The sequence below is a fragment of the Cydia splendana genome, chromosome 20 (assembly GCF_910591565.1).
Source record: "Cydia splendana chromosome 20, ilCydSple1.2, whole genome shotgun sequence".
Classification (NCBI taxonomy): domain Eukaryota; kingdom Metazoa; phylum Arthropoda; class Insecta; order Lepidoptera; family Tortricidae; genus Cydia; species Cydia splendana.
In genome coordinates, this window is record NC_085979.1 from 3,353,431 (window position 1) to 3,378,883 (window position 25,453).

Here is a 25,453-nt window from a genome sequence, read left to right on the forward strand (position 1 = left end):
TTAACTAATTTTAATTTGAGAAGGAGTAGCTAAATTTCGTCAACCCATCTAAGAACTATTTGGCTCAGTTTGTAAACGTTCGCTTTTTCTGTTTGTACAGAGGGTCTGGGTTCGATCCCCAGTAATTGTATGCTGGGATATTATAACTTTTTGTATTTTTTTACACATAAATTTCGTATTGTTTTTCTTTAATTTACTATACACCGTGTTTTTATTGAATTCCGTTAACTTCGGGGTATAGTTAAGTACGTTTATAAGAACTAAATGGCATAGTTAATTTTCAAAAAAAAATTTTTTTTTTTGTTTTCTTTTTTGTTTTTTTTTTGTTTAAAAAGTAATTAAATGTAGCATATAGCGTTGTTGTAACACGGGCATTACATTTAACTCAACCAAACAATTGAAATCTGTGACATATCAATGTCATTTCGTACCTCAATCGACCGAGATTGTACTTAAGTTTAGTAGCAAATGTATGAACTCATTCTAAACACTAATCAATATGTAAGCCGGCCCTAAGGCAAGTGTACACGCTTGTAGAGGCCTTATAGTAAAAAAATAAATTATGGATTATCTCCGAAATGGACTTAATTAGAACATCGGTGTCTTTGAGAAAGTTACTTGATTTAAGCTCAGGAATGCACCCTTGAAATTAACGGAAATAAAAAAAAACACGGTGTATTTAAAGCTCTTAGCACCATGTTATTTCAAGCTCTGCTCGCGAGGTCTACAGCTCACAGAGCCACTAGTAATAATTGTAATTTAAAAGGGACCTTGACCCGCGCTGTGAGTCATTCTTGGCTGTCCATCGAAATTGAACGCAGCAAGTGTGATAGGTACCTTTTCACTGGCGGTTTATTTAGTAGTTTCATATTGTGTTGAATTTTAGATTTATTAAGGGATCTTAGATATAATTTAGTTTTATTTATATATATACATTTAGTTAAATGTTTTTAACGCTTATCTATGTATTTAAATTTCAGACCGAAAAATGGAGCTACAAAAAAAAACTGTGTTCAGTCATATTTGACGAAATGTCTTTAGAGGCTGGCTTGTCTTATGACAAAAACAAAGATAAAATTAATGGGTTAGTAGAGCTTGGCGAGAGAAAAAATGATTTCGCTGATCATGCCCTCGTGTTTATGTTGAGAGGAGCTGTCCACAAGTGGCAGCAGCCAATAGCCTTTTATTTTTGCCAAGGCGCTACTAAAGGCACAGAATTAAAAAGTATACTCGTGGATATTATCACAGCGGTTGTAGGATGCGGGTTAAAGCCGATATCCCTTATTTGCGACCAAGGGTCAGCTTTCCAAGCGGCTCTAAATTGCCTGAAGGCTGACACAGCGCGTGACCAATTACTGACAAATCAGGAACCAGGTTAGTAGTACTTATAGGTTTAATAACACTTTGAATTGATGTATGTTAAATAATTCTTCAAGGCTTAATTTTTTTTACCATAGCGCGGGGCAGATCATTGCAAAGCCATCGTAAAACAGTTGTAACTCGAAAATAGAATAAGATATTTCAAAGGTGTGATATTTGAAGTGTTTTTTTAATTTTCTGTGTTTTTTTTAGATGGCACAGTAACAATAAACGAAGTCAAACTGATGGTTATATTCGACCCTCCTCATCTTATTAAAGGATTGAGAAATAATTTTTTGAATAAAGACATTTCCTTTGAAGGAAAATTATCCACATGGAGAGACATCGTGGATGTATACGAAACGGACTGCAATAATATGGAAACAAGAATGCTGCATAAGTTAAATGACCAGCATGTGATACCTGAAAAAATTAAAAAGATGAAGGTTGGTGCCGATTTTTACTAAGACTGCGCAGAGCGTCAAGTGACGCCCTCATTAGGGGGTTTGTGTTTTCTAATAAACCAATTAATTTCTGTATAAATAAGTATATATTAGTGTTGTCCTACTTATCCCACAATAATTAATCTGTGATATAGTTTTATATGTTACTTACTTTTGACTTCATCACTTGAACGGAAAAAAGTGGCCACCATTTGCCATTTAGATGATGTAGCAAAATAAAGCTATGAGACAATAATGATTATAATGAACAAAAGTTGGTGAAATCAATAGGGCTACAATTTTAATATATATACTTACACTTACTGGATTATAGACAAATGGATTGGTTTATTAGAAAACACAATAATGAGGGCGTCACTGACTCACTTGACAGTCGATACCCTCTCAATGTGTGAAATCTAGTATAACTAAAGATTTTCTTATACAATCAACTAGCATATGCTTTACCTATGTACTGTAGTAAATGGTTCCGTCCTTATAATCAGCCTATAGATGCATTGAGAATGTTATGACCAGTTGGAATATTTTAATGATTTTATATCCTAATACTCAAGTAATTTATACTACATTCACATTGCTGCATTTTATCCGCTAAAATATAGTTTGGTTATTGGTATTTTAATATATTAACGATATATTACATATTGAGTACTGAAATATATATTTCTTTTCAGGTCAAGAACTGTGTAAAAGTATTTAGTTACACACTGTCTTCGGCTCTATCTTACACAGCCAACTTCTGTAAGTAATTAATTTTTCTCCTTTTCACTAACATAAATAGTTAGGTACCCATTTGTAGAATGCAAGAGTAAAAATATAGTTATACTGGGTGTGGCCTGTAACATGAGCAAATAATTAAAACATAGACTCTACTCCTTAAACGGTGACACTTTTGTTCAACAACTTTTAAAAATTATGAAGTATTTTGACTCCCTATTTTTCATACAAAATAAATATTATCTTCAATGGACGCCATCGCCGCGCCATATCATTGTGATAGACGTTGCTTGTCACGCCTTAAACATAACAAAATTCGCAATACATTGCGTCTTAGAATAAACTTTAAAGTGTATTAGAAATCAAACCACAAGTTATTTTTTAAAGTCGCTGAACAAATGTTGGTCAGTATGAGGAGTACAGCCTACAGTTTAATTTTTTGCTCATATTACAGGCCACACCCGGTATATAGGTACATATCTAGATTAATATCCGGTAGACCGAGAAGACTCAGAACACGAATCCCTACTTATATTATATGCGAAAATATTTGTCTGTCTGTTGCTATAAAGTGCTGCAGGGAATGAAATGAAATTTATGAAGATAGAACAATAGGTATAGATAGTGAATACTATTGATGATAAAGTACCTACTTGAACTTCACAAATCTATTATGCATAAAATAAACAAATATGGTCATTTTCTTGTTTTTAGCTCACTATGCGGACGGCAGACCTGTGAGTGAAACATTAAGAAACACTGCTGAAACAGTTTTGTTCTTTGATAAATTGTTTGATAGCATCAACGGATCAGCAACCTATTCACAAAAGAAAGGAAAAGAGCTACGCTGTGCAGTGACAGAAAAATCTAAGCACCATGAATTTTGGCCGGAGAGCATCGAGAAACTGGAAAAAATTAAATATGTAGATTCCAAGGGAAATCCGAAATCCGTGCCTTCCTTAAAAAACTTTATTGCCACGGTAAAAACATTCATGAAGCTGTGGCAGTTTTTTAAGAGCAAAAATATGACAATAATGCGCCCAAGGTTCTTCAATTCAGATCCAATTGAAAACTTCTTTGGCCAAGTCAGGGCCTATAATTATAGGAACAACGACCCCAACTGCCACAGTTTCAAGAACACCTTTAAATCATTATTGATTACTAGAATGATAAAGTTTCATGGTGACGCTTATAATTGTGAGGATGACTCGGCAGACCAAATAATTAATTTAAAATCATTATTTGAAGATAGTGAAACTGCTAGGGTCGAGCCGGGTCATCCCAAAGTAGGAGATGTAGAAGATACTGTAGAAGAGGCCCAACGGGAGCAACTAAATGTTCTCCATTCGCGAGCGTACACTGCTGGATGGGTGGTAACAAAAACAATGCAGAAATATAATAATCAATGTGACAGTTGCAGAAAAAGCCTTACTACTAAAGAAGGCGCAATCCACAAATGGATTCATCAAAGAGAGTATGATGCCGCCACGAAACGCCTTACTTACCCATCCAGAGGTGCTGTTCGGTGTTTCGGTACAATTATTAAAGAAACAAACGGATTCTTGGAACACCGAGCCCATGAATTAAATCTGACGGCCAAAATTATGGAAAAAATTTTGTTCAACAATCCATTTAGTTTCTTTAAATGTACCACACACCGTGAAATTTTGTCATATTTTATTTCCGTGACAGTAAAGTTCTCGATTACAAATTGGTGCAATAACATTAATAAAATATTAAAAGGAACGGATATTGTGCGGATAAAAAACCGCACTTTGCCTGCGATGCAGCAGAAAGCTTTTTTAAAATATAAGAAAAGACTGAGGAATAAATCGTTTAATAAATAAAATTGTGTTTTATTTAAATTATTGCGACAAGTGTAGTTCCCGGCATTTAAATTGAACACTGACTCAATTTTACTGTATAAGTCGGTGTTCAATTTAAATGCCGGGAACTATATCAATTATAAGTATTAATTTCCTAAGGAGGAGGGGCGGGGGGGGGGCTGGTCACGCAAGGTTGGCTGTATACGTTACGTCCTTTGCTACGCATCAATTCAAAATTTAAAAAAAAGAAACGTCATACATGACTAGGAGTACAGATAAAATATACTTGTCTAACGTACATAGTCTTTGTTCCCGAGTTGGCGGTCTGATCTCTTTGTAGTCTGTGGACTTACCACAGGTTCGCGATGATCCGCGACAAAGATCGCAAATCAGCGAAAATCGACTCCACACTCCCGTTCGCGGCTTCGCCCGCGATTCACGCGCATAGTCTGGAGGGGGCTTTATAATATGAAATACATATTGTGTATTATTTCATTGTATTTATATGGCCCTATCCCACTAGCGATTTGCAAGCGAGTTGAAAGCGACGCGAGTGCGCCGCTAGCGCGCAACGATTTCGCCGCGAGCGCGCAACTATTTTCAGAGACCCAGCAGTATCTTAGCAGCGAAATCGTTATGCACTCTAAATTTTTACCATGGGACCAACCCCGAAACCGCGCAAAAAAAAATTGACTCCCATACAAAATATCAACATCAGCAACCAAAATGTATGGGATAGTCAATTATTTTTTCGCGATTCGGGGTTGCTCCCATAGTAAAAGTTGCTCAGTACACCCCGTAAATTATTGCAGGTGACTAAACACCCTATATAAGTAGTGTGAGTTAGGGTGATTCACTTTTGTATGGAGAAAAAAAAGTTGTAATATTTTTCCTGACTTTGCTCACCAATGGAGTCTCCCCACACTAAAAACTATCTATTTCAATTTTCAAAAGAATCGAATAACGTTTAGAGGTTGCACAAGTTGAAAAGGTAGAGTGAGAACCCCATACATTGCGTGAAAATGAACTATGTTCTAAAATGACAAAATATAATGAACTGATACTAAAATCGAATGAGAAAACTGAATTTTGCGTCTAAAACACGATAAAAGCACTTTTCCTTTGGAAACAGGTGGAAAAACTGGAAAATCTTAATTAGAACATTTATCGAGTAACCAAAATCCAAGTTTACTACTAATTTTAAAATTTATTTATATGTAGAAGGTTCAGTATCACACTACTCTCCGCTTTGATGGTAGCCGCATAAACCATTTTCTACCCTCCGATGTAGAGTCGTTGGTTATTTGAAAAATCTTTGTTGAAGTTGTGCAACCTCTAAATGTTTACCGATTTAAAAAAATTTTAACGTATAATATTTTCTTATCAGTTAGAACAAGAATTCGAGCAGTCAGATGAAAATCGATAATTTGGAAAAAATGAAACACCCTAGTGTGAGTGCGTCGCAGTACTTGTGTCTACTCTGTGGCGCCGCTCGACGACGACAACATGTCGCCGACGTGACAGCCCGGGACGGTCGATAGAGAGGGTGCTATGCCTCAGTGAGTGTGGAGCAATGATAAGGAAAAGAAGTAGAATAGAAAAATACGTTTTATTTAAGGATATACATCAATCAATTATAGTTGAATACAAAGTTACTCTTTAACTTTATATTTCCAAATATATAATATTTCTATATTTTATATTTGATTTGCGCATCCAATTCAATAATGAATACTTACTTACTTACTGCTGTGGCGCAACGACCCGAAGTGGATCTTGGCCTCCGACACCAAAGACCGCCATGCTACTCTGTCCGGTCGACGGCGCCGAGTTCGCTAAGGTCTTTCTGCACTTCGTCTCTCCAGCGGTACCTAGGGTGCCTATAATGAATGGTGGTACAGAATGCTGTTGGGGCTGCCTCGGATTGCAGTGCCTCGGGGATGTTTGCGGATGCGGAGGCACGAATGGATGATTTCTACGCCATTATGAGAAAACGCACAGCATCTCAGATGCACCGATTGAGAAACAGCTCCAACAGTTTTCTTACCGAAATTGGCGAGAGGCTTGATAATCCCTTTTGTAAGTATCGGACCTCAATGCATGTCCCATCTACCGGATAGATAAATGACTGTTAATGTTGATATTTATTATATTTTATGAATTAAATTTTAATGTAAATGAGACATTACCTATGAAAATGGACCTTATTGTCGATGACGCTTACGCCGCACAGCGCCGTGCGGCATGTTCTTTAAGGGGCCCACTGACTAACAGTCCGCCGGACGGTAACGGCCTGTCAGTTAGAACAAAATTTTTGACAGTTCCGAACAAGTGACAGGCCGATACCGTCCGGCGGACTGTTAATCAGTGGGCCCCTTTATATCGGAGCATAGTCAATAATGGCGTCAGCGCCATCGACTATAAGGTCCCTTTTCATAGATATCATCAATGGCCACTGCATCCCTGACGGATGATTGTTGCAACGCTGTGTCAAGAGCGGTTGAGACGGCCAATGCATTTCCGCCTATGGCTATACAAGCCTACCGCTGCACGGCACTTCTTGCCGCATAAGCCGCATGTGTGAGTTTGTTGAGCCTCTGGATTTGAGACCAGGCTGCCAGCCCGATGACGCCTGTGCCTTTTATGTCTCAAGAGTTCCAACCACACTTCGTCATGCTTCTTCACTCCCACGCATGGGTCTCACCAGTGCCGGATTTACCACTAGGCTGAGTAGGCTGAAGCCTAGGGCGGCAGATTTTAGGGGGTGACAAATTTGGGTCAAAAAAATATTTTATTTGCTGTTCAGATAGGGTTGACCAGAATTTTGCCACTCCCCTATCTATTTGTAAAATTTAAATAACAAGCATTATTTGTCGATTTTGCCGCCCTCTGTCATGTCAAGACCCTTTATATTGAGATTGTGACAGATAGACGGCCGGACGGACAACAAAGTGATCCTATATGGGTTCCGTTTTGAAGTACAGAACTATAAAAATGTACCATTTTCTATCAAATTGCGCTATTTCTTTCGAAAAAATTTCGCGCTCGCTGTTACGCTCGCGTTTTATTTTAGGAACATTATTTGTGACCCATCCCCCCCTCTCCCTTACATTTTATATATATACGTGCTTATCGTTTGTGAGTTTGGGATGGTCGGCGGTTCTTGTGTCTTCGTGGTATTGAATCTCACTAAATTGTTCCGAAGCACTACCACCAGTTTTGACATTGACAGATACGCTCGCGTCTAAGTAACTTACTTTCTATGCATCCTCTTCCGGTTTGAGCGCCATCTTGATGGCACGCGTCGGGATCAATTGCTTTGTTTTTTGCTCATTAATATTGTTTAAAGTGTAATATCGATAGCCTATTATACAGTAAACTAATGTGGTAGTGTGCAGTGAATGGAGAATTCATCTTGAAGCACGTTTAACCATCATTTTGGAGTCAACGGCCGGTTGTCCACGTGTTTCTTGTAAAGCCCGCTATCGCTTTACATGAGCTAAATCACCGTACACTGTCTTGTACTAACCGTACAATTTCAATCGTTTTACCCTGCTACTACGACCTTGACACTGGCGAAATAGCCCCAATGGGCTGAAGCCATAATTTTAAAAGAATGAATGAATCTATGCATCTCGCTCGTACTCGCATATTAGTGCAAGCGAGATGTATAGAAAGTAATTTACGTAGACGCGAGCGTATCTGTCAATGTTAAAATTGGTGGTAGCCGTACCGATCCCATGCCGAAACTCAGGATAGAGTGCTCTCGATATCGGGTTATTCCCACTAGTTACCACCAAGTTCTTACCAGTGGGTTACCACCAGTAGTACCAGTAGTTATACTAGGATTTTTTTTCCCAGTAGTTACCACCAAAATTTTGTTAGTTACAAATAAAAACAGTATAAATACAGGTTGCTTTTTTATAGTCACCTGCAATAATTTATGGAATTAATATGTAGGTCATACTGAACAACTTTTACTATGGAACCAATACCGAAAAGGCGAAAAAAAATTGACTCTCATACAAATATCAACATCACGCCAGCCAAAATGTATGTACTCAGCCAAATTTTTTAAAATAAATTTATACTTTAATAAATGATTATAGATTGATTAGTGTTTCATTTCAGTAAAATGCCTTGAAAATTATCAAAAATACTAAAGCATAAATTGTTTAATTACCTAATAAAATCACTTGAAAAATAATCTAAATGGATGGATGGATACATTCACATTTTAGTTTTTTCACTTGTACCGGTTAAACTGTTTTAATATTTTTGATCACTTTTAAGGCAGTTTACTGAAACACTAATCGACTTCTAAGTATGTATTAAAGCACTCTATATTTATACTATACTATTTATTCTGTATTAATTAGTATTGAAATTTAACAAAATGTTGGTGGTAACTACTGAAAAAAAAAACAACGGGTTGCACTCCGGGAGTGCCGACAGAGGTGAAAACTCAATGACTAGTCCAAAATGTCTGCAGCACTATGTATAATTGGCCCATCCTCCTTTCTATTGAAAAACTTTAGTTCCGAAATTGCTGGTCAGTGAGTTTGTTTAAAATTCGAAATTCAAATCTGTAGCGTTAATTGTTTAAAATTCGAATAGAAATTGTAAAGTTACCTTGCAGACCTCGCATCTAAATATATTTGGTCATGATATTTTGAGTTTTATTCACCAGTACTAGAGTTCACTTTTATTAGCGATTTCATCAAGATGTAGCTTTATTGAATTATATTTGAGTGATATAAAGTTAGAATGTAACTGTGAGACCCTCGTATTTCAACCCGTAAATTAGAACCTTTTTCATGTAATGTCATTGAGTTTTTCTTTATTGATTTAAATGCCATTTAAATGAGAGGTCATCTAAACATTACGGTCACGTGATCGCGTTACGCGTTACGCTGTCTCGAGTTTATCATTTTTTCCCCACCTCAAAAAGTGCAAAATGTTGCCACTTCTATAATTTGTTTGTAAAATAGTGAATTCCTTTTTATAAATAAATACGCTAAGATAATTTATTTATTGGTAATTTTACTCCTACGATTTAAAAAAGTACTTTTATTTACTTATTTTTACATAAATACAAGACTCACTAGTAAAAAGTGGCAACATTGTCTTACTTTTTTTGGAATCTAATTATGATTTAGAGTATATACGGCTCATATGCGTCCACCGGACAAAAAGCTAGCGATCCATTTGTATAGCATAGTCCCTCGAGCAGACTCGATGCCAGACCCGACCGAACTCAATCAATCAATCAATCAAAATATACTTTATTCATGTAGGCCTAGCAACAAGCTCTTATGAATCGTAATTAATCTTAATCTAATTATCAGAGCAATTTATTGATGTTAATATTATTCCATAATAAAATTGGATTATTATACATATCAAATTTAACACTAAAAATTTCACAAAAGGATCGTCAAACATTAAAAAGATTGTATAAAAAAATACTAGTCTAGAATTTCTAGAATAAAATCTAAATGTCAAAAAAAAGCATAAGTAACAAAAGAAGTAGATAGTATTACATCGGAATATCCATTTCCTCATCATTAATCAAATATACCTAATAAATAAATAATCATTTCGAATAACAATTAATCCCACGTTGTAATATCATTCATGTAGTCTTGTGTGGTATAATAAGCTTTAGAAATAAGTTTACGCTTTACATAATTCTTAAATTTATTAATAGATAATTCATTAATATGGTTTGGAAGTTTATTATAAAATCTTACACAATTACCCATGAATGATTTTTTAATTTTATGGAGCCGAGTGAAGGGCACTGCGAGCTTATGTTTATTTCTAGTATTAATATTATGAATTTCACAATTTTTCCTAAAATTTACAATATTTTTATGTACATACAGAATATTCTCATAAATGTATTGACAGTGCACTGTCATTATGTCAATTTCCTTAAATTTATCTCTAAGTGAGTCTCTATGGTTCATTTTGTATATTGCTCGAATAGCCCTCTTCTGCAGAACAAAAATGGTATTTATCTCTGAAGCACCGCCCCACAGTAAAATACCATATGCCATAATGCTATGGAAGTAACTAAAATATACTAATCGAGCTGTTTTCACGTCAGTTAACTGACGGATTTTGCTCACTGCAAAAGCTGCAGAGCTCAGTCTATTCGAAAGAGTAGCAATATGGGGACCCCACTGGAGTTTAGAATCTAAAGTTATACCAAGAAAAACTGTACTATCAACTAATTCCAATTCCTCATCCTTCACAGTGACACTTGTTTGCACATGCCTTACGTTACTACTACTGACAAACTTAATACATTTAGTCTTTTTCTCATTTAACAATAAATTATTAACATTGAACCAATTTACTACTTTTGAAATGGCATTGTTTACATCATTGTAAGCTTGTTGCTGTCGTTTGACTTTGAAAATAAGTGAGGTGTCGTCTGCAAACAATACTATATCATGGTGGGTCTTAACAAGGAATGGCAAGTCATTTATGTAGATAAGGAACAGGAAAGGCCCCAATATTGACCCCTGTGGTACACCCATAGAGACCAATGACCCAGGTGATCGCTGTCCATTCACATCGACCCTTTGTATTCTACCATTTAAGTAGGACTTAAGTAAATTCAGTGCCGATCCTCTAACTCCGTAATAATGAAGTTTCCTGATTAATGTTTCATGACAAACACAGTCGAAGGCCTTAGATAAATCACAGAAGACACCTAAAGCATCTCGTGACTCCTCCCAGGCATCGAAAATATGCTTAATTAGCTCAACACCGGCATCGGTTGTTGAGCGACCCCGTGTAAAACCAAACTGCTTATTATGCATCAAATTATTAACGTTAAAATGTCGTACTAATTGAGAAAGAACTAATTTTTCAAAAATCTTGCTAAATGTTGGTAGCACAGATATCGGTCTAAAGTTAGTGGGGTCAGAGCTGCTACCAGATTTAAATAAAGGAATTACTTTACTATATTTCATTAGATCAGGAAACTCGCCGCAATCAACACTGTTGTTAAATATAACTACCAAGTCAGGCGCTACAATTTCTACTAAGGATTTGACAGCATGGACAGAGACTCCCCAGAGGTCATTAGTTTTTTTGACATTAATTGATTTAAACGCCTTTATTACATCTGAGGTACAAACATGTTCAAAATGAAGGTCTCCACAACACTCTGGAGCGTTATGTTTTAATAATGTAACAGCAGATGAGGGTGATGAATTTAAATCCTTAGTTGTGGATACTGGTACCTCGGTGAAAAATTTTTCAAATTCTGTAGCTACTTCTAAATTGGAATCTATAATTTTGTTATCAATGTTTAGTTTAAGCTCTTTAATTGTGTGTTTAGAGCGACCAGTCTCCACATTTATAACTTTCCAGGTTGCTTTAACAATGTTAGAACTACTTTTTATTTTCTGACTTAGATAATTTCGCTTAGCTATATGACAATCTACTTTAAACTTCTTCGAATACTCCTTCACATGTTCTTTAAATTCATCACTCTGATTAAACCGCCGTTCCTCATATAAGGCATACAGTTCACGTCTTCTTTGATGTAAGTCCGCAGTAGCCCACTCACTAAAAACTGATGCACCACTAACTACGACCGATTTTGAGGTGAATATCGCATTATAATGATCCATAAAAGTGTGAAAGAATGAATTATACATACTATTAGGACTCATATCGGAAGACAAAAAGGGTAGCGCCTGAACTAAACTTAGCTTCATTCTTTCCACGCGGTCCGAGGTTACTGGTACAAAAGTTATTTGTTTTCTCATGGTATTTTTCCTTAATGCCTCAAATACCATTAATTGACCTAAGTGGTCTGATTCTAAATTGCTGATAACTTTTTTAGCAATAGGAAAAATATCTGTGAAAATATTATCTATACAGGTTGCACTAGTAGCAGTCACTCCAGTGGGCTCCATAAACATGTGGTTGAGATTACAAGATTTAAAAAGATTCAATAATCTACAAGACATTGTTGAATTTTCCATAATATTTACATTAAAGTCGCCGCATATAAGCAATTTCTTACTAGAAGATGATATTTTAAGTAGGGCAGATTCCATTATGTTTTCAAATAATTCAAAATTACTTAATGGCGGCCTATACACACAGACAACAATAAATTGCTCTAATTCTACTGCACTTAGTTCTATAGTCCGTTCAACAGACATGGATACAATGTCCTTACGTTCCTTAAATTTTAACTGACTATTTAATATAATTAATGACCTTAGCTATATCCAGCCTGACTGCCAATGCCTCACCTTGATTTTCAATGGCCAAAACCCAGCGGTACCCACCAGTTGCCGATCAGAAAATTATAAAGAGGTCGCATCGTCATTGAGTGACAAAAACGGCCCATATAAATCTGTATCTAGAATAGTGACGTCACCTTATATGCATTTTAATAAGACTATGGTGCGTTGTACTATTAAATTAAACGCCTCTGATCGGAAAGTACTTTAAAAAGCTATAAGCGAGGTGGATAGGGGCGGCAAAATCGGCATAGCCTACGGGCGGCAAATGTCTAAATCCGGCACTGGTCTCTATGCCACTCGGGTCTCATTGCAGCACGTTCCTGCCAGCCGTGGGCCCAGCATAAGGCCCCTTTCCACAGATAACGTCATAAATAATGTATGTGTAAATATAAATTGTTTTGTCAATACTAACATAGTGATTATTTTCGTAACTTTTTTTTAATTACTCGATAGTAAATTTATCATTTTTAATCGAAAATAACCATAACCAATTATCGGTTATTTTTCGGGCATCTGTAACTGAAACCTTATGAAGTTTGGTCGGTTATTGCATTCTAGTTACAGTTTGCGGATCTACACTAAGATATTTTTCCACATAAGGTATTTTTAAAACGTGTTTAAATTGACTCCTGTTTGCAGTGATGACATTAGTACACGGGAGCGCGTGTGAGCTGTAGGGGGCAGCACAGGATTAACTTTCCGATTAAGGTCAACAGGCAGCATACCCTCCAACGCAAACGTTCCCTACAAGGATTCTCTTCCGCGTGTATGATCTGGTGTATTCACAGGTGCTGTTTCAGGCTGCACTAGTACTCGCTATTGCTACGTCTATAGGCTTCTTCCTTGTATGCGTCTTCTGGTGTCTTACTAGGGATGATTTATTGCGGCATTTGTAATCACAGTAGATACATTTAAATGGCTTCTCCCCAGTGTGTATCATCAGGTGCTCCTTTAAGTTTAATTTATAACGGCATTTGTAATCACAGTGGCTACATTGAAATGGTTTCACCCCAGTATGTATCATAAGGTGACTCTTTAAGTGTGATTTGTGATTGCATTTGTAATCACAGTGGCTACAGTTAAATGGCTTCTCCCCGGTATGTATCATAAGGTGATTCTTTAAGTGTGATTTGTTTCTGCATTTGTAATCACAGTGGCTACAGTTAAATGGCTTCTCCCCGGTATGTATCATAAGGTGATTCTTTAAGTGTGATTTGTTTCTGCATTTGTAATCGCAGTAGCTACATAGAAAAGGCTTCTCGCCAGTATGTCTCATTTCGTGTTCCCGTAAGTTTGTACTTAAACTGCACTTGAAGTCGCAATGACTGCATTTGTACGGCTTTTCTCCGGTGTGTATTCTTATGTGACGTTGTAAGCTTGCCCCATAACTGCACTTGTAGTCGCAAAGCTTACATTGGTATGGCTTCTCGCCCGTGTGTTTTCTTAGGTGAAGTTGAAAGCTTGATTTCTGACGGCATTTGTAATCACAGTAACCACATTGAAGAAAATGCTCCTCTCCAGTTTGTATCTTCTGGTGTCTTGGGTTATGGGTGTTCTGGTGACGTCGAAGGTTTGACTCAAAACTGCTGTGATGTGCTGCCTGGGCAGGAGTCACATATCCCCTCGGCCTGGAAGGCTGGAGAGGTTTACCGAGCTAGTCTCAGATTTGGGAGAAAGGGGACTTACGGGTTGTTAACACAAACACGGATAGTACACTGGTATAGACGGGGCTTTATGCCGTTTATTGAAAACACTTAATAGCTAACACTTATCACTATTATGCCCCGGTGGGCCGGTTCCCTATAGTAGCGGCGGGATTCGCGGGTGCCCTAGGTAATCTACACGCAAACCTAGCTCCGGGTTAGATCGTGGTAGGCGGGAGTGATAGGGACGATCGGGGACAGGAGTTACGCCGGCCGGCGGTGTCCGCTACAGGCCCTGCGTATGAGGATTCACTGGCAGGCGGTGACCGCTCCAGCCCGTGATGGAAGGGAACAGCCTGGCCTAGGCGCACATAGGTCACCCCGGCCGCGACCGCAGGAAAGGGGCTAAGAGAGGTGTAAGTAATCGTGGTCGGCGGGAAGGTTAGATTGAGGGCAGGGGCTACGCCGGCCGGCGGTGTCCGCTACAGGCCTTGCGTATGAGGATTCACTGGCGGGCGGTGACCGCTCCAGCCCGTGATGGAAGGGAACAGCCTGGCCTAGGCGCACATATGTCACCCCGGCCGCGACCGCAGGAAGGACTAGGAGAGGTGTGTCGCCGAGAAGCGGCGGGGACGGAATGGGTCTCGTACTGAGTGCTGCGCGCGGTTATATAGCTGCCGGTTGGTGCTCCCCTCCGTCGCGCCCTGCACCGCGCCGTCGTGTCGGTGTGGCCGGATTCCGCTCAGGGCGCGTCGCTGCGGTGGCATGGCGCGCTGGTGACATGGCTATGTCACATACCCCTCCCTGGTTTGGAGATTTTTACCTGGGGAAAAATCACCGCAACATTAATAACATTAACGGATATCTATTCTATTAATATACTTTTTTTTTTCTGTATTCTTGTTTTTTTTTCTTTCTATTCTTTTATATATCTTTTTTTTTTTAAATCTCTTTTTTTTTTCTTTTTGTTTTGTTTTGTTTTTTTTTTTTGTTTTTTTTTTCAATATATATATTGTTTTTTTTTTGTTATTTTTTTTTTTTTTTTTTTTTTTTTTTAATTTTTTTTTTTTTTTTTTTACACAAATCCTAAATAGTTGGCCATTTTGGTTTTGGCTTCTGCCTGGTATGTGGCATCCGTATTATGCCACACTTCTTTCCACCGTTCCTTTTCCGGCCCGCTCGGTGCTTCCTCTTACTCTTGTTGTTTGAGTTGGGGCTTGTTGTCGATGATGACGACGGTGATGATGGCGACGTGTCCGGTTCAAGTCCGTCTTCGCCCCCGCTCGTGTCCATCGTAGACAAGCCCTCTGCCAAGAACGCGGAGTACTCCTCTGTGGAGACCAGGAGGGCCAGCGTCTCTTCTAAGTCGCATTCTTGTTGTTGCTGGTCTCCTGTGTCCTCTTCCCGCGGTTCCTGGTTGTCTAGTGGTGGTTCCCGGTGCGTGTGATCCTCCCAGAACCACTTCGTTCCTGGATTGTACCGCAGTTCGCGCGCGCGTCCGGCAGCGGTCACGGGATGCTCCACTGGAGTTTGCATTTTTCCGTTTGTGCCCGTTCATGACGTGCGTGCTTATATAGACCTATTATTTTGTTATATCGCGGGTAGTTTTAATTCTCCTTAGACACGTCTACCTCTTTGTATGTGTTCCTTCGCTAGCTGTATGTTCCTGATTTTATTTTATCCCGCCATACGAAATGATGTCTTCTTCTCCTACAAATAAGGTCCAATGTCGCTTGACTTCTCGACTTGTTTTTGATATGGAAATTTTATTTTATCCCGCCATACGAAATGATGTCTTCTTCTCCTACAAATAAGGTCCAATGTCGCTTGACTTCTCGACTTGTTTTTGATATGGAATTTAATGATATGTCATTGCCTGAACCCGTTGTTATTCCGTGTCTTATTTGTATTACGGTACGGTCCATTCCTCTTTGTCGGTGATCGCTCGGATATTCGAGTGGATTATTATTGTAGGTTCTGTTTCAGCTGGTACTGGCTATTTTAAATGTTGTTAATTATATTTTTATTCTGTTTATTTACTGGATTTTTGTTTGTTGATGGTTATTCCTTATTCTTGTTCGTACGGCTTTAAGTCTTTTACGTGTGTTGTTATTAATTTCCCTTTTCCGTCCGGTGATTGTAGCATAAGTATTGCTGGTGATTTTTTTTCCAATATTTTGTATGGTCCCGTATACTTAGGTGCTAGTTTTGCGCAGAAATTTCTACTTGCGTTTGACAGTACGTGGTTTTTCTTAAGTACTAAGGTTCCAACTTCGGGTTTCCATTGTTTCCTATTCCGGTCGTAATATGTTTTTTGCGTTTGCGAAGCTTGTTGTTGATTTTTTCTTACTATGGTGTATATTTCCTCTAGCTTTGACTTCTCTTTTATTTGGGGTGTCGGAAGGGGATTAATATCTTGCGGTGTCCGAAGTTCTCTTCCGTATAGCAAAAATGCAGGTGTATATTTTGTCGACTCGTGGACTGATGTATTCAGAGCGAAGTTGAATTCTGATAGGTATTTGTCCCATTGTTTGTGGTTTTCGTTGATGAATATTGATATCATGGTTTCCAATGTTCTATTCACTCGTTCGGTCATATTACATTGCGGAGTATAGGGTGGGGTTAATTTATGTTCGGTTCCGTAGGCTTTTAACGTATCCGTGAATGTTTTCCCTACGTATTGTTTCCCATTATCTGATAGTAACGCCTGTGGTGCACCGTGCCGCAACGCTACGTTTTGTTCAAATGCTCTGGCTATCGCGGGGCTAGTTGCGTTTCTAAGTGGCGTTATCTCTGTCCATTTCGTGAACTTGTCATGGAAGACTATTATCCATGTATAACCTTTTGATGACCGCGGTAACGGTCCAATGAGGTCTGTTGTTACGATTTCCCACGGTCTTGTCGCGTTATTTATGTGCATCACCCCGTTCGGCTTCTGTTGCGTTGCTTTATGTTTTTGGCAGGCGTCACACTTTTTAACATACGTATATATATCTCTCTGCATACCGGGCCAGTAGTAACGTTGCATTATTTTTTTGGTTGTTTTAGCCATCCCTAAGTGTCCTGCGCTTGGCATGTCGTGATTTTGGTGCATTATTTGTCCTCTGTCAGCTTCTGGTACACATAATTTCCATTCTGTTTCTGGATCTGTGTGCTTGTTGTACGCCGAGTGAGTTATTTTTTTATATAACTGTCCCCCTTTTATGCGGTAATCTTGTGCTGCGTTCGGTTGCTTTTGTACCAGGTCTAGTTTCCTGTCGTACCAGCCTTGTGTATTTATTGCATATACCGGGTTTCTTGATAGTTGATCCGCTACATGGTTTTGCTTTCCACTTCTGTATATAATGTCAAACTGGTACTGTTGGAGTTCTAGTGCCCACCTGGCTAGCCTTCCAGATGGGTTCTTCAGTGTGTTCAGCCATTTCAATGCCTGGTGGTCCGTTATGATAGTGAAGTGATATCCCTCTATGAATGCCCTCATTTTACGGATTCCCCATATGACTGCGAGACACTCTTTCTCTGTGGTGGAGTATCTTGTCTCTGGTGGGGTTAGTGACCTGCTTGCGTACATGACTACTTTTGTTAACCCTTCGTGCTCCTGGGTTAATATTGCGCCAAGGCCCACGTCACTCGCATCTGTCTGTATCGTGAAACGTTTAGAAAAATCCGCCCTAGCGAGTATGGGGTCTGTTGTTAATATTGTTTTTATTTTTTCTAGTGCTTCTTGTTGTTCTGTGTTCCATAGGTACTTTTCTCCTTTCTTGAGTAGTTTTACAAGTGGTGCTGTTATTGTAGCGTAGTTAGGTATGAATTTCCTATACCAGGATGTCATTCCTATTAGTGTTCTCACGGCCTTTACTGTTTTTGGAGGTTGTAGTGATACTATTGCCCTTATTTTCGCTTCATTCATCTTTATACCCTCTCTTGTGACCGTGTGGCCTAAGTACTCTATCTCTGGTTTCGCGAATTCGCATTTATTCTTGTTTATTTGTAGCCCTGCTTGTCGGATCCTATGAAATATCTCTTTAAGGTGTGCCATGTGGTCCTCGAATGTCGTGCTGCACACGATGATGTCGTCTAGATACACGTACGCGTGTGGCTCCAATTCGGGACTTATTACTTGGTCTAAAAGCCTCTGAAATGTGGCTCCGCTCGAATGTAATCCGAACGGCATGACCTTGAAATGGAAAAGTCCTCTCCCAGGGACTGTGAATGCTGTGAGTGGTCTGCTACTCTCCTCCAGGCTTACGTTCCAATATCCATTCTTGAGATCGAATTTGGAGAAGTATTGTGCATTTCTGAGTTTCTCCAATGTGTCATCTATTTGTGGGATGGGATATGCGTCCTTTTCCGATGCTTCGTTTATTTTCCTAAAATCTATGCAAAATCTGTACTGGCCATTCTCTTTTTTTACCAATACTACTGGTGAACTATATGGGCTATCTGATTTCTCTATTATTCCCTGTTCTAGCATGTCTTTAACTTGTTGGTCTATGATCTGTTGCTGGCTAGGGTTCCTGGGATAGTATTTCTGCTTGATTGGTTCATTGTGCTTCATTTTGATTTTATGTTGAACCCATGTGTTTCCTTTGGGACTGTTGTCACACTGTTCGAACTCGCTTTCAAGTAATTTTTCCAACTGTTGTTTCTGTTTGTCAGTTATATGTGGTGGTAGTCCACCTGGGGGGCTAGTCGGTGTTCCCTCCAGAGTCATGGCTTGAGCATCGTCGGTGTGGTTGTCTCTGCCATCTTGGCTATCGGACCAGGTAATCTTCATGCCCATTTTCCTTAAAATGTCCATACCTATGATGATGGTCGACGCCATGGGCATTACGCGTACCCAATGCCACAACGTACCGTTGTTCATTGTTATTTTTGCTAGCACGGCTGTTCTTACTGTTGTTTTCGTGCCATTTGCCAAAACTATTGCTCGTTGTACCCGTTGTTCGAGATTTCCTTTCATTTTGCATTCTTTGTATACTTCTTCGTTTACATACGTGTGAGTTGACCCTGTGTCTATGAGGCATTCGTATGTGACTCCGTTAACTGTCACGTTGATAAAAGGTCTGGTGTCGCCTTGGTCCTCGTCACCTGCCGCTCCTACTGGTTGTGAGCTACTGTTTCCTTTATTTTTCTTACAGCAGTTTTTGCTCAACGTACCTAGTATGCCGCAAGTACTACAAAAAATGCGTTGTTGCGAGCGGCACTGTGCTGCGTCATGACCAAACTTGCCACACGACCAGCAACATGTTTTCGGATCATATCTTGGATGTATCTTTATCCCTTCGCGTGCGCTTGGTCCCGGTTCGCTGTTCCGTTGTCCATACTGGCGATCACGCGTTTGTCCGCTTCGCTGTTGTGTCTGTAGTATTCTGTCGCTCTGATCCTGCGGCGGGTTGTTCCATCTCGCTGTTTCTGTGGATCCTTTTCCTGGTAATTCTCCCCTGTATGCTGGTGTTAGTATGCTTTCATACTCTGCTGTTAGTTGTACTAACTCTGATAGATCCTTAAAGTCGGTTTTCTTTACATAGAGTTTATAGTTTTTTGTCATGTTTTCGTGAATCCTGTGTAGTTGTTCTTTGTCACTCAGGTTTCCGCTTCTTCGCATCAATGTTTGTAAATCGGTTAAGTAATCGACGAAACTCTCCCCGAACCTTTGCTTCCTTGCTACTATCCTTACGATGAGATCCTCCTCGTAGTTGCTGGGGTAGTAATAAAGTTTAAATAGTTTGAGGAAACTGTCGAAGTCTTTGCATGACTCTGTGTTATTTCTGTACCATGCTAGAGCCTTTCCTTGTAGTATCCGTGGTAGCGCTGGTAATATTTCCTCCTTCTCTATTCCACTTGCCGCGATGAGCTCCTCTAACCTCTCCAGGAACTCCTCGGGTTTGCCATACCCTTTGAATGAGAGATTCCATTCCCGGATCAGCTTTGTTAACCGATTTGCGTCTACTTTTCCTTCGTCTTCAGACATTGTAGCCGGTCGTTCTTTCTCTGGAGTTTGGAATTCGTCTGTGGCCTTTATGGATTCTACCAGTAGTTTTCTTATCTGTTCGACTGTGAGGTCTGTCGTTGGGATGTTTCTATCTTCGGCTTGTTGTATCAATTCTGGTTTCTTCAAGTGGTATATCCAAGAAGTTGACATTGATATGTAGCAGGCTACGTTGTTCTCTTATCGCGATGCGTTGGGTCGGAGTTTGCGGTTTGCTTGACAGGATGCGATACGGAGTTATAACGGTTTGTTTGACAGGATGCGGTACGGAGTTATAACGATTTGCTTGACAGGATACGGTCCGGAGTTATAACGATTTGCTTGACAGGATACGGTCCGGAGTTATAACAATTTGCTTGACAGGATACGGTACGGAATTATAACGGTTTGTTTGACAGGATACGGTACGGAGTTATAACGATTTGCTTGACAGGATACGGTCCGGAGTTATAACGATTTGCTTGACAGGATACGGTCCGGAGTTATAACGATTTGCTTGACAGGATACGGTACGGAATTATAACGGTTTGTTTGACAGGATACGGTACGGAGTTATAACGATTTGCTTGACAGGATACGGTGACCGGTTCGCGGAGCTGCACAGGCGGGTGGGACGCGTCGCGTATATTATTAGTTACCTTTCTCCCGAGTCTATAAGACTCCTATTTGTGAGTTATTCGGTTGGGCGCCAAATGTGATGTGCTGCCTGGGCAGGAGTCACATATCCCCTCGGCCTGGAAGGCTGGAGAGGTTTACCGAGCTAGTCTCAGATTTGGGAGAAAGGGGACTTACGGGTTGTTAACACAAACACGGATAGTACACTGGTATAGACGGGGCTTTATGCCGTTTATTGAAAACACTTAATAGCTAACACTTATCACTATTATGCCCCGGTGGGCCGGTTCCCTATAGTAGCGGCGGGATTCGCGGGTGCCCTAGGTAATCTACACGCAAACCTAGCTCCGGGTTAGATCGTGGTAGGCGGGAGTGATAGGGACGATCGGGGACAGGAGTTACGCCGGCCGGCGGTGTCCGCTACAGGCCCTGCGTATGAGGATTCACTGGCAGGCGGTGACCGCTCCAGCCCGTGATGGAAGGGAACAGCCTGGCCTAGGCGCACATAGGTCACCCCGGCCGCGACCGCAGGAAAGGGGCTAAGAGAGGTGTAAGTAATCGTGGTCGGCGGGAAGGTTAGATTGAGGGCAGGGGCTACGCCGGCCGGCGGTGTCCGCTACAGGCCTTGCGTATGAGGATTCACTGGCGGGCGGTGACCGCTCCAGCCCGTGATGGAAGGGAACAGCCTGGCCTAGGCGCACATATGTCACCCCGGCCGCGACCGCAGGAAGGACTAGGAGAGGTGTGTCGCCGAGAAGCGGCGGGGACGGAATGGGTCTCGTACTGAGTGCTGCGCGCGGTTATATAGCTGCCGGTTGGTGCTCCCCTCCGTCGCGCCCTGCACCGCGCCGTCGTGTCGGTGTGGCCGGATTCCGCTCAGGGCGCGTCGCTGCGGTGGCATGGCGCGCTGGTGACATGGCTATGTCACACTGCATTTGAAATCACATTCGGTACAATTAAAAGGCATTTCTCGAGTGTGTATCGCTTGGTGTTTGTGTAAATCACCGTTGTCCACAAAGTGACTCTTTAAATGAGTCTGTAAACTTGTCTTGGAACTTGTTGTATACTCACATTCAGCACACATGAAATTTGTAACACCGTGTTCGCTTTTCTCGTGTTCTATTACAAGCAATTCAGTTTGAAACGTTGAACTACAAAAATCACAAGCAAATTTGTTTGGTTCGGTCGACAAGTGCGCTTGTTGTAAGTGTTTTCTTAAAATATACTTGTTTCTGAAATGCTTGCCACAGTCTTCGCATGTGTATGGTTTGTCTCCACTGTGAACAGTCGCGTCGCGGTGGCGCTCGAGCACCACGGAACAAGCCATTGCGAGCTGTTCCATGGCGCGAGCGATGCCATCCGAACAAACTGAAACACAAATTAGTACATAACATAACAATTTGAACACAATATAACGCGTATAATGAATTTAACAAACATCTCGGAATTGAGTGGGATTATCATCAAAGTATATAATTATATATCCGAGCTATAACAAACACAACCATCAACACAGAATTAGCGAACAAAATATCCTTGCTTTATATTACCAGTATGGGTGGTACAGTACTTTTTACGTTTATAAAATAAATACGATAAGATAATCTTTATTAGTACAATACAGGTACACGCCAGATACATTTTTTTATATTTATATTAGTTAGTACTAAAACTGCATAAGACACTAAATTTTAATCCATCCCTATTAAATCGTAGGCGAAGTCACGCAGTAGCCCCTAAATGGCCAACAAAATCTTTATTTGAAAAAAGACAATTTAATGCAATATCATCACAGATGTATAATAAAATTAACAAAGCTCTCAACATCTATCCAATGCAACGGATACATTGTAAAAGAAAAATCACAGAATGGTTACTGACACTTACCTATGATGAGACTGAATCGCTTCTTAAAGGGGCCCACTGATTAACAGTCCGCCGGACGGTATCGGCCTGTCAGTTGTTCGGAGCTGTCAAATTTTTGTTCTAACTGACAGGCCGATATCGTCCGGCGGCCTGTTAGTCAGTGGTCGGCTTAAGGCTTAATGCCTTAAATGATAAACACAAACGCACACACAAACACACACACACACACATACCGAGAGAGACACACACACAAACTTACACCCTATTTAAGACTAGAGTTAGTAAAATAGTATTAGGATAAAGTATACCTACGAATTAATTCTTGATTGTAATTATAAATTAAGAATTTGAATTATGAATTTGTGATTATAACAAACTAACTTAAACAATATTTTTCCCTATATGTATTGTGCCGAAAAAATGTGTTGTAATGACTCGCATAAGCAGGTTCTGAAAAATATGTACTTAGATATTATATCTGTTCTAAAGGAGGGCGCAGAGCTTAGTCATAACAACTCTAGTCACAAAAAACGCAGGCACATAACAGGTTGGAATAGGTATGTCAGCGATACTCACCGCGAGGCTAGGTTCTGGTACTTATGGTGGATATCGTACGGTAAACCAGCTTATGGGTATGTTTATGATTAGATGCACGAGTCAAAAAAGGCGTTTAAATCAAGGCTTAAATACTGCCAAGAGCACGAACACGATATTAAAATGGACATCTTAGCTAAAAATCATACTAATAAGGATTTTAACAAATTTTGGAAAAACACCAATAAATTCAATATTAAGTCGAGTCTTCCGGTGAGTGTGGCTGGCATACACGATTTGACCGGTATTGCTAACGCGTTTAAAGACCATTTTACTGTTACTTCACCGCTACACCAGTCAACGGAGACGCTCGAGACGGAGGATCATGTGGTGACTCCCAGTATAAGATTCTCGGCGAAGCAAGTGGCCACTAAAATTAAAAACATGGTGAAAGGGAAATCTCCTGGTCACGACGGCCTCAGTGTCGAGCATCTCAAGTACGCTGGTAGTCACCTGCCTAGAGTTCTATCTCTTTTCTATAACATGTGTATTAGCCATAGTTACTTGCCGGAGGATTTAATGCATACTGTTGTAGTTCCTATTGTAAAGAATAAAACGGGAGACGCTTCTGACATATCCAATTACAGGCCCATATCGCTTGCTACGATTGTGGCTAAGGTGCTGGATGGTTTGCTTGACGACGTGCTGGGAAAACACTTGAACATTCATGACGCTCAGTTTGGCTTTAGGCCGGGCTTATCTACTGAAAGCGCAGTGTTATGTCTCAAGCAGACTGTCCAGTACTACACCACTCGCAAGACGCCAGTCTTCGCCTGCTTCTTGGATCTGTCAAAAGCATTTGACATGGTGGCTTATGACAAGCTATGGCATAAGTTACGAGACCATACCAGCGTACCTCGGGAGGTCACGGCTTTATTTAGGTATTGGTATGGCCACCAGTCGAATACTGTAAAATGGGCCGGCGTGCACTCTGACGTGTATAGGATGGGCTGCGGGGTGAGGCAAGGGGGGTTGAGCTCACCTAAGCTGTTCAATCTATACATGAACGAGTTAATCGGGGAGCTCAGCAGTACCTATGTCGGATGTCACGTTGATGGGGTGTGTGTTAATAACCTCAGCTACGCGGATGATATGGTGCTGTTGAGCCCCTCGGTTGGTGCACTCCAAAGATTGGTGAAGATATGTGAAACTTATGCAGTTACCCATGGGTTAAGGTACAATACTTCGAAAAGCGAGGTAATGCAATTTAAAGCTGGGGCAAAATCATACAAAATGACACCTGTTACCCTTTGTAGTACCGCTTTAAAAGTTGTACAGAAGTTCAAATACCTTGGCCACTGGGTAACAGAAAACATGACAGATAATGATGACATAGAGAGGGAGCGTAGGGCGTTGTGTGTTCGTAGTAACATGCTGGCCCGCAGATTTGCTCGTTGTAGTAATGAAGTGAAGCTAACGCTCTTTAAAGCATACTGCCAAACATTCTACACGTGCAATCTGTGGGTCAGTTTTACGCAGCGGGCATACAGCGCCCTTCGCGTACAATACAATAACGCGTTTAGAGTGCTGTTTGGGCTGCCGCGTTACTGTAGCGCGTCAACTATGTTTGCCGAGGCGCACACCGATAGTTTCGACGCAATAATTAGAAAACGGTGTGCGTCATTAGTCGACCGTCTTCGCCACAGCCCAAACAATATTCTAAACGTGCTGGCGCAGCGCTGGGACTCGCCTATGTTCGCGCGCTGGGTGCGACTGCACGCGCCGCCGGTCGCCGCACCACGCCGATTTTAGTTGTACATAATTATTTTTGTTTGTTTTTAGGTTCTTTTTATCACTAACATAGATTTATAAGGGTTGTTGAGCCTTGTACTAACAATAATATGGATTTTTTTATTCGAAATAAAAATATTGAATTGAATTGAATTGAATAAGTTATTATAAATGACGGAATATTGAATTGTATTAAATATAATAAAAATAAAAAATACTTATACAGGGTGGAAAGGCACGACGATCCTTCCCGGAAGTATTAGGTCGTTTAAGTGATACAGAGACTATTGGTAATGGTAAGAATCGTTAATTGAGTAAAAAATAAAAATTGCAAAAATACTACTTTTTAACTGTGGTGATAACCCTA

The 25,453-nt window shown here is 40.2% G+C and overlaps 2 protein-coding genes across 3 annotated transcripts in view; one reads left to right on the plus strand and one right to left on the minus strand.

Annotated features, from left to right (window-relative positions):
* LOC134800663 (zinc finger protein OZF-like) overlaps positions 1–25,453 on the minus strand; it is a 208,160-nt gene that overhangs the window by 179,010 nt on the left and 3,697 nt on the right. The window lies entirely within an intron of this gene.
* On the plus strand, positions 743–4,455 carry LOC134800890 (uncharacterized). Of its 2 annotated transcripts, XM_063773428.1 has the most exons (4): positions 746–1,374; positions 1,573–1,805; positions 2,498–2,564; positions 3,255–4,455. In XM_063773428.1, exons 1-4 carry the CDS (start codon positions 945–947, stop codon positions 4,385–4,387), a joined length of 1,863 nt encoding a protein of 620 aa, XP_063629498.1. In that variant the 5' UTR covers positions 746–944; the 3' UTR covers positions 4,388–4,455. The 2 variants fall into 2 exon arrangements, with proteins under 2 accessions (XP_063629499.1, XP_063629498.1); XM_063773429.1 differs by lacking the exon at positions 3,255–4,455 and having other exon boundaries at positions 743–1,374; positions 2,498–2,572.

Excerpts from the sequence above, each read along its gene's own strand:
- LOC134800890 (XM_063773428.1), top strand. The coding sequence starts at position 945 with ATGTTTTTAACGCTTATCTATGTATTTAAATTTCAGACCGAAAAATGG. Across the intron at positions 1,806-2,497 it reads AAAAAATTAAAAAGATGAAG|GTCAAGAACTGTGTAAAAGT; the intron begins GTTGGTGCCGAT and ends ATTTCTTTTCAG. Across the intron at positions 2,565-3,254 it reads ATCTTACACAGCCAACTTCT|CTCACTATGCGGACGGCAGA; the intron begins GTAAGTAATTAA and ends TCTTGTTTTTAG.